Genomic DNA, 10,245 nt, shown 5'->3' on the forward strand with positions numbered 1-10,245 from the left:
ATTGCACCTAAAATACTTGTTTTGTTAGAGTAAAATATATAAAAGCCAGCTTTGTAGTAAGAGGACATAATTAAGAAGAGCAAATACTGAGTTCTCCAGAAGTTGAATTGTAAAGGAAAGGAGGGCTTTTGAAGAGGGAAGTGGGGTATAGGACGCTTCTGATGGGGGAGGCGGTTATCTGCCATCGAGTCAAGTACAACTCCTAGCAACCCTGTGAACAGATCCGAACCCTGTGCTGTCCTGCACCAGGCCTCGTCATCTCTGACATAATTGAACGGCTTGCTGTGGTCATTGTTATTCTATCTGGTAGGATCTTCCTCTCTTGCTGACCACCATTCCAAGCATGCTGTCCCTTTCAAAGAATAGCCTCTCCTAACAACATGCCCAGAGTATGTGAGATGACCCTTCACTCTCCGTTCCTCCAAGGAGAACTCAGGCCACACTTTTTCTAAGAAACATGTTTGTTTTTTGGGTCATCATCCTTCGATATTCATTAGTCTTTTACCATACCCATTCAAAGCATCAGTTCTTCTGTCATCCTTATTGGCATCCTAGTGCAATATGTCTTTTGATTTCTTGACTGCTTGTACCAAGGTTGTTAATTGTGCTTATAAGAAATGAACATTTACAGAGAATTTGGATTTCCATTCATTCATTGCTGCACTTCTCTACCTGCCCAGCCCTCTCCCCCCCAGTTCGCTCCTCTTTCAAAAGTGAAAGAAAGACTCCCTCTCTGGTACACAATCCCCCCTCACCCCTCCCACCGCCCCAAGTACATTCCACTATGCAACCTTAATTGTGGACTCTTGTGATAACCATAATAGCCTATCATACATTGCTTTTAAATTATTCAGTCCCTCATCTGTTTCAGGGCAGTATACACAATTTATCCAGTTTTTCTCAGTCTTACCCCCACCCTGATATCAGTCCCATTTTACAGCAGTGGCACCATGCAACTTCTGGCAGTTCTCTGTCAATGTACTGTTATAGCTGTTTTTGGATGATCTGCAAAATTTTGCTTGCATTAGATATTAACAATATTCAGTAATTTCCACATTCTATTGAATTGCCTTTTGGAGGAGTGAGGACAAATGTGGATCTCTTTCAGTCAGTTGGCCAGATTTTTTTATATATGTATAGACAATGGAATAATGTTTTTGAAGTAGGAATAGATGTGATAATCTATCTTTGAACTCTTCCGTTCTATATGCTATTAGGTTTTGGTTTTTTAACACTGCTTAAAAGCATGTTCTAAAATGTGTTATGATCTTCAAAGTGAAGGCCCTATCCTAGCAGCATTAGCCTCATTTGGAAACTTGTTTGAATTTCAGACTCCCAGGTACAACCCCAGACCTGAATTGAGGTCTATAAAACTGGACCCCGCCATGTTTATTTTAACAAGCATTAGTGCACCCTAAAGTTTGCAAACTTGTAGCTGCTATAAATAGATTCTCTAAAATCTTATTAAACCATTATCTTTGCCTTCTAGGTTTTCACACATAGCCCTCTCATTGCCATCCAGTTAATTCCAACCCATAGTGACCCTACAGGACAGAGCAGAACAGCCTCATAGAGTCTCCAAGACTGTAAATCTTTTACGGAAGCAACTACCTCATTTGTCTCCTGTGCAGCTAGTGGGTCCAAACCTCCAACTTTATGGTTGGCATCAGATGCCTTAATCACAGCACTGCCGGAGCATGTGGAGCTATTCAAGCCACCATCTCTTTCAGCTTCTAGATTACAGTGTGCTAATACTGATTTCATCTTCCTTTTCCACCTCCTTCAAACACAGAATTTCAGTATCTGCAAAATCATCCTTTTCTTCAGCTGCAATTTCCCTCCATCTTAGAGATTGTCTTTAATTAAGGAATTGACTGCCAAGCAGTATCTTGGAAAGAGAAGTAGAATGAATCACCTTTGCAAGGGTGCTTATTTAAAATCTGGAGCTACGTTCATATTGGGAGCTCTGGTGTCCTAGTGGTAACGAGTTGCACTGGCAACCCGAAGGTAATGGGTTCATTTCCACTGGTGCACCATAGGAGAAAGATGAGCAGTCTCCTCTCATGCAGTTAACTGCCCTTAAAACACAGAAGATGGTCTGCGAACTTGGTAGTTCTCAACATTCATAGTGCCATTAACCACATGATCCACATTCATCTGAAATAAAAGGTTATACTTAATTTTCTGCCTGTGCTACTAAATAGAACATCTTTTTCAAAGAAACATCAAAAAATTCTTTATTTGTATCTTTAGCTGAAGAAATTGGTAAAAGTCCATTTATACTAGTAACTACATTACATTTTTCCATTTTAGTTATTATCAAAGAATTTTTTAAAAAAAGAATGATTGTTATCTGTAATAATTGTTCAGATAAGGTAGTTTGCAATCATTGGCTGAGCCCTATACATCATTTCCCTTAATTTTTTTTTTTTTAAACACTTGCTGTTTTGTGTTTCGTTCAAGGATATATGTTTTATGCAGTCATTTGTATACATTGTGTTTCATTCATACACATTGAGTATGATTACAACTGATCCATGTGTTTGTCACCTGTCTAATCAAGTCTTCCCTGCACCTTACCTATTCTTTCACCACCCCTCCCAACTCACCCCCATCCACCCACTGATCTCTGCTCTCCTAGTGATTTTCCACTTTCTCTTTCTCCCCCTGTCCTCTCCCTTCTTCCTCTCCCCCTCTCCTGTTAGCCTGTTACACATCCTGTTCCTGTTTGCTGTTGCTGTCGTCCTTATGTCTTCTTCCCAGGTTGATCCTCTGTTGTCCTGGTCATTTGTAGTGGTCATTGTCTGTACATTCTATTTTTGCTTTCCCATTCCTTCCACTCCCACTACTACCATTACTCTCGTTTTCACAGTATCCATCTTTAGCAATATTTCTCCTCTTGGGACTTCAGTTATTTCGCTCAGCAAAATGTCCTCTAGACACTTGATGTTGTATAGTAATTTACTAATATTATCGCAACAAGATTAACTTGACATTTAAAGTTAACCCTGTTCATAAATCAATTTAGGGCTAATGGTTAGATACTAAAAGTACTAACATATATTACTATTATATTCTTGGTTGACTCATTTTTTTCATCTGTTTTCATTTTTATTATTGATTGAGTATCAGCTTGTATCACGGAATTCTTAATTCAAACTCCATGTGAATCACTTTTGTTGAAATTTGAGATGATTAAATCCTAATTTAGCACCAATTTTTGCAGGCAGAAAGACCTGAGTAAACCGAGACCTCGAAGTTTACTTGAGAAGCTACGCTGGGTGACCTTGGGCTACCATTATAACTGGGACAGTAAGGTATTGACATTTTCTTGATAATTCTGTTATTTTCCATTTATGTGCTTCTTGGATGCATGTGAATGGATTTCTTCTTGACCAAGTTTAAATTTTCCGATTATTTATCAATAGGAGAATCTCACTCCCTTACCCTGTCCTAAGTTTATTTTTAAGGCACCCTAGAGGACGTAAATTGTCCTAGACAAGCAAACCTACTCAACATTGCTACAGAAAAAAGGCCTGGCTATCTGCTTTCATAAAGATCACAGCCATTTAACCCTTTGGAGCCATTCCATTCTGTAACACTTGTAATCTTCATGAGTTGGAGTCAGTACTTTTTGTTCTCCATCTTCTGTTGAGATTCTTCAAGAGGAATAACTCATTTAACAGAATATTGTTTTCTCTGTATGTAGGTTTTTGTTATAGATTAAATTGTGTCCCCCCAAAATGAGTGCTATAAATTCTTTCTTGGGGGAAAAAAGTTCTCTCTTCTGTGCCTTCCTTATAATCCCTTTTGGGAAAGGGTTGACTTTGTTATAATGAGACAGAATTGATGTAGAGTCAGTCCATGCTGTGATATGGAGGAGAAGCAGTGGTGGGGTAAGAGAGATGCCAGGCCATATCAGGATCACCCAGCAGCAGAAGCTCAGAAGAGACGACGACCATCCTGCATAATGAGAGAAAGCCTTTTCTGATAGAGAGATGATCCAGCGAGATGTGGAAATTTACGAACAGTGTCATTACTATCACCTGCAAGCACAATCTTTACTCAGAACCAGGTAGAACAGCATCAACAGAGAACAGCTAGAAATACAAGCTAGTTTTAGAAGCCATGGCACTAGGGATATCATTACTGATATCAGGTATATCTTGGCTGAAAGCAGGGGGTACTGGAAGGATGTCTATTTGTGCTTTATCCACTCTGGAAAGATATTTGACCATGTGGATCACAACAGATTATGGCTAATGAGAAGAATGAGAATCAACACTTGAATCAGCTTCATGCAAAACCTAGACTAACAAGTTGTTATCCAAACAGAGCAAGGGAACACAGACTTTGAACACACGGCTTAAAATCAGGAGAGGAGTGTGTCAAGGATGTATCCTTTCTCCATCCTTTTCAACCTTAATACCTCCAACCTAAATTCAACCTATTTTAACCTAAATTTCTCCATACCTTTTCATAAAGTTGTACTTTATGAGTAGGAATGTGGTATCAGGATCAGAGGAAGACTCATCAACAGAGGAAGACTCATCAGTAACCTGCAGATGATACAGCCTTGCTTGTCAAAAGTGAAGAGAACTTGAAGCACTTGGAGCAGAAGATCAAGGACTACCATTTTCAGTATGGATTGTATCTCAACATCAAGAAAATAAAAATACCATTGGGGCAATATATAAAATCATGATAGATGGAGAAAAGATTGAAGTTGTTAAAACTTTCTTCTTACAGGTGTCAGCATGTCCCACACTGGCACTCACAGACATGGAGAGACCGCCATCTGTCACCAGCGGGGGTGTGTCTGAACACTAGTGTGAGACTGTGGGAGCAGCTCATCCACTTTCACATCATGCGGCTGATGGACTCCCTCTTTCTGTGGGTGGGGGCCACACCACACTTGCGCAACCCTGCTGTGGCCATGCGTGGCCGCTATGATTCCATCCCTGTGTCCACCTCCCTCCTTGGACATACTTCTGACACGACTTCCACTGACCTGGCTCAGTGTTTAGCCTGGAAGACCAACAAACAGGTGTTTGTCAGCTATAATCTTCAGAATATAGACAGCAGCTTTGTATTACTGGTAGAAAACAGGATCAAGGAAGAAATGGAGGCTTTTCCCGAAAAAGTCTAGCTGAGTGACAGAAGTGAGGATTTGTAACTTAATGTATGATTATAATTTTTTAAGAAATGGATTGAATTTCATAAAAAAATTTTTCATCTTACTCACAATTGCACACTTGGTACCAGCAGTCAGGAAATCAAAAAACTAATTGCGTGGGGGAAATGTTATCAAGGACCTCTCCATAGTACCAAAAAAGCAATGATGTCAGTCTAAAGACTTAAGGTATGCCTAATCCAAGCCACAGTTCTCTTACTTTTTTTGCCATGCATCTGAGAGCTGGACAGTGATGAAGGATAACAGAAAAACCAGTGCCTTTGAATTGTGGTGATAGAGAAGAGGATTGAACATACTATGGATTGCTAAGAGAACAAACAGGTCTATCCTGGAGAAAGTGAAACCAGGATACTTCTTGGAAGCTACAATGGTAAACTCCATCTCGCATACTTTGGACTTTTTTCAGAAGGGGCCAGTCCTTGGAGAAAGACATTATGTTGGGAAGGGTAGAAAGTCAGCCCAAGAAAGGAAGACCCTGGATGAGATGACTTGACACCGTAGCAATGGGATCAGGTGTATCGGACGTGGTGAGATTGGCAAGGTTCAGAGCTGTTGTTTTAGGATTGCCATGAGTCATAGTCCACTTGACACATAACAACAGATTTTCTTGGAAAAACTTTGGGTAGAATTATCAGTGCCAAAGGTAGTTCTTTCTGGAGAGAGCTCAGAAGGAAGTGAGATCTTAAATCACTTTTGGCTTAGATAATAAATATATATGGCACCAGCAATAGCACATTGTTAGAAATGTAAATGTTAACATTTGCTTTTGGTAACACTATAAAAGAAATGATGAACATGTGATTGGACATTTGGGGAAAGGTGATTTCTTTGACTGGATTGACAAATGATTTGTTTAAATGATGTTCAGATTATTTTGTTTGAGGAAGAACTTATAAAAGAACACGAAGGAAGCTCCGCTGATGTAATTTCTAGGGTATGGTGCTGATAAACAAAAGGCTGTGTGTCTAGTGCTTCGGACCCACCAGCTTCTCTTCTGAAGAAAAAGGAGCATTCTCTTTCCATTGTATTTACAGCCTCAGAAACCCAAATTAAGGGCCACTGTGAATAAAAACTGACTCAAGGACATGAATTTGAGAGAATTTTCTTGTTTTTAGTTTGAACTTGAATTATGTGGCTGATGAGATTTCTAAGCTGTTAACAGTACAACATGAAAATACATGTAAAGATTTGGAAAACTCTGTTGTACAAGTTAAAGACATGTGTCCTAGAAGATTTGTTCACCAAGGACACGACTACACAGTCTTTTAAAAGAGATTAAACCTGTGACTGATGGATCTATTCAAAGACTGTAACAGAAAGCTTGTCAGCTTAGACTGAGCAAGAACAAAGGGAAAGAATGCTGTCTGCTGCTTGGAATTCTGCAGGCGAGAAACAGACCAAAGTAGCTACAGCTATTGACCTTCAATAAAAGGAAAGGACTATCCCAGTCCATCCCAAAGGGTGATTGCTTCCTGGTATGCTCTGGAAGGTAAGCCAAAACCAAACGGACTGCTGTTGAGTCACTTCCTACTCATAACAAACCTGTAAATGTATGTGAGGAGGCAGCCTGTCCTCCCACAAAGTGGCAGGTGGATTCAAACCACTGACCTTTCAGTTAGTAGCCCCAGTGTGTAGATAAGCAAATTATTCAGGAAGCTGGACTTGATGAAGAAGAGTTTGGCATCAGGATTGGAGGAAAACTGATCAGTAACCGGCATTACGCAGATGACACAGCCTTCCTTGCTGAAAGGGAGACTTGAAGCATTCACTGCAGATGCTCAAAGACTACAGCCTTCAATATGGATTCCATCACAACGTCAAGAAAACAAAAATTCTTGCCACTAGAGCAATAGGCAACATGATGGATGGAGAAAAATCTGTTTGGTCCATCTCAATCAACTCAGGTCTTTTCTGTCATTGGCTGTGTGTCTGAGAGCTGCACAGTTAATTAGGATGACAGAAGAAGTGATGCCTTTGAGCTGTGGTATTTGAAAAGAGGACTGACTATCCATCCCATAGAATACACTGGAGAAAGTACTGAATATCCATCCCAGAAGAATAAACTGGAGAAAGTCTTAGGAGAAAGTGCAGCCAGAGTGCTCCTTGGAGGGGAGATGATAAAGCTTCATCTCACGTACTTCAGACGTGTTGCTAGGAGAGGATATTCCGTAGAAAGGGACACCATGCTTAGCGAGGTGGAGCAACAGTGGAAAAGAAGATGCTTAACCAGATGGATTGACACAGTGACTGCTGCAGTGGGCTCAAGTGTCAGAAATTATGGGGATGGCACAGGATAAGGCAGGGTTCAGATCTGTTCAGGTCACGATGGGTCAGATACTTGACTCAGCACCACTAGGTCTCATTAGTGGTATTTATTAATGTCTTAATTACTAAGTTACTAATAATTTTATTCATAGTAGTTTATTTCTATGTAATAAAAATTGCACAGTATTTTTTTAGTTGCTTAATTATTAGATTACAGAGTACTACTGGAATGGATGGATAGATATTTCTATTAATATTACATTTAAGTTTCACAGTTACATGTGAGTTAGAAATGTTAAAGTAGTAATTAGTTTTATGCCACAGTTTCCTATGTTCCTGAGATCATTATTTATTTTTCTTATTTTCCCTACTTTTATTAAAGAAATACTCAGCCGATCATTATACACCTTTCCCTTCTGACCTGGCTTTCCTCTCCGAGCAAGTGGCCGCTGCCTGTGGATTTCAGGGTTTCCAACCTGAAGCAGGTATCCTGAATTACTACCGCTTCGACTCCACACTGGGAATCCACGTTGACAGATCAGAACTAGATCACTCCAAACCCCTCCTGTCATTCAGGTAAGTTACTACCAGAGAGTGGATTGGTTGGGTTTTTTCTAAATCCTAATTCAGGAGCTCTGGTGGCTTCGTAGTGAGGCTCTCCTTACCCAAAGACAAATGATTCAGATCCACCAGCTGCTCTGCAGAAGAGAGAAGGGGAATCAGCCTCTGAAAACCCACTGGACGGTCACCTGTGAGTCAGTTCCAGCTCAACAGCACATAACAACAGCAACAAACTATATTTAAGTTCCACCGATACAGTTTTCAACTGGTGGATTCAGAATTTGACTCAGTGTGGTTGAGTCAGAGTTGTCTCCTCGCTGACCCTTTATTGTGTTTTCAGAGGCTGTAAATCACAGGGGAGAAGATTGGCACTCTGCAGCTCGTGGATTCACCTTGCCAGAGAGGCATCACCTTTGGGTTAGCAGTGCAGTCCCCTGTGGAATGCGCCACCAGAGTGCCTAATCAGTTCATTAAAAATCAGTAGACCAGCAGTCTTCCATTTCTTTTCTTTTCTTTTTTTTTTTCTTTTTTTAATGTGTGTACTGTCAAATTGGATCTGACTGGTACAGGAGGCGATTGTTCCTCCTTCTTCAGCAGAGCATCCAGTGGATTTGAACCGCACACCTCTGGGATTGCAGAACAGTTTCCTGCCACTAGGCCACCAGAGCTCACCCAATCTTCCATTTCTAAGTTACATTTCATAACACTAACTTAAATAAAAATAGTCTTCGAGCTTTGTCCTTGAAACATAAGGCTGGATTCTAAGGGAGCCCTGGTAGCCTAGTAGCAAGAAGCTGCGCTGCTATTCTGAAGGCGCATGGTTCAAAACCACCAGATGCTCCACTAGGGAAAGAGGGGCAATCTCTTCCTGTGCCAGTCTGAACCGATTCGATGGCACACAACAACAAAATAAAAAGAAAAGGGGGAAAAAAGACTAGATTCTAGCTAATATTTAGAATCTGCATTTTATAACCAGTATTGTCATTGATTCATAGAAGAGACAAATAGAAGATGACATGTGTAACCAACTCTTATGCAGTAGAGAACAACAAAGCACAAGAGCCTGAGTAGCTTACTATGCAGGACTCCTTGCGCATTTGTTCAAAGTCCTGCACCTGCTCCCACCCTTAAAATGCCTACACGGACTTTTCTTTAAGGCATCTCTGGTGGCTTTCCTACCACTAAGATACCCACATACGACTAGCTGTTCTACTAATGGCTTTATAGTTAAATCATAGTTTGTAATTTATTATTTAAAATTAAATCATTGTTTTAGGCGACTTAAATCTTTAAAAAATGCATCACTAAAATGCGTATGGATACTGTTAATATTCAGCTTTTCATTTTCTTATTTAACTACTTTTTTATAGGTAAGTTTTATTTTGAAGGATTTCTATAATTTTTCTTCAATAAAGGTAGCAAATCATGGCGAAAGGAAAGGATCTTAGCATAGTTCACTGAAGAGGATTTGGGAACCATAAATACTGACCTAAAGTTAGAAAATGATGCTATTGGTGTGATACAGAAATCAAAGCTTACCATTGCCCTCCCTTCCAATTTTTTTTTTTAATAGCTTTGGACAGTCAGCCATCTTCCTCCTGGGTGGCCTCAAAAGAGATGAAGTCCCCACAGCCATGTTTATGCACAGCGGTGACATCATGGTAATGTCAGGTTGCAGCCGCCTGTTGAACCATGCCGTCCCTCGAGTTCTTCCAAATCCTAAGGCGCAGAGCCTGCCTCCCTGCCTGGAGATGCCCCTCCCAGCTGATCTCCCCAGTGATGCGGTGGTGGAGCCCTGTTCTCTGGAAGACTGGCAGGTGTGTGCCAGCTACCTGAAGACTGCCCGTGTTAACATGACTGTCCGGCAAGTGCTGGCCACAGGCCAGGCCTTCCCCTTGGAAACCATGGAGGAGCAAAAAGACATCACAACAGAAGGTCTCTGCCATCTGGATGCCAAAAAGGCCCACGTAAAACGGGCCAAATTGGACTCCAACAGTGGATGCTGGTAGAGCCCATTCTCTTTTGGACTTGAACACCAGGACAAGCCAAAGCAGGGAAAAGAAACCTTGCCATTAAACACAGTGTTGCTTTGGAACTCATTCTGAAGAATAAATTGGCTAACCATTTAGCCTAGAGGAGTATTTGATGAAGTCCTCATGGTCTGATCTAATTCAGTGTTGATGCTAACGTGGGGAAAACCGAAGGAAGTGTCACCATTCACAGTG

The 10,245-nt window shown here is 40.7% G+C and overlaps 1 protein-coding gene across 1 annotated transcript in view; it reads left to right on the plus strand.

Annotated features, from left to right (window-relative positions):
* ALKBH1 (alkB, alkylation repair homolog 1 (E. coli)) overlaps positions 1-10,029 on the plus strand; it is a 26,723-nt gene extending 16,694 nt beyond the window's left edge. Inside the window, exons 4-6 of the mRNA XM_006884769.1 lie at positions 3,227-3,317; positions 7,842-8,035; positions 9,594-10,029. Of these exons, the coding sequence (XP_006884831.1) occupies positions 3,227-3,317; positions 7,842-8,035; positions 9,594-10,029 (721 nt within the window). The remainder of the gene's footprint in view (positions 1-3,226; positions 3,318-7,841; positions 8,036-9,593) is intronic.
* Positions 10,030-10,245: the final 216 nt, after the last annotated feature.

Source organism: Elephantulus edwardii, unplaced genomic scaffold (genome assembly GCF_000299155.1).
Source record: "Elephantulus edwardii isolate Elephantulus edwardi_28Jun2011 unplaced genomic scaffold, EleEdw1.0 scaffold00037, whole genome shotgun sequence".
Lineage (NCBI taxonomy): Eukaryota > Metazoa > Chordata > Mammalia > Macroscelidea > Macroscelididae > Elephantulus > Elephantulus edwardii.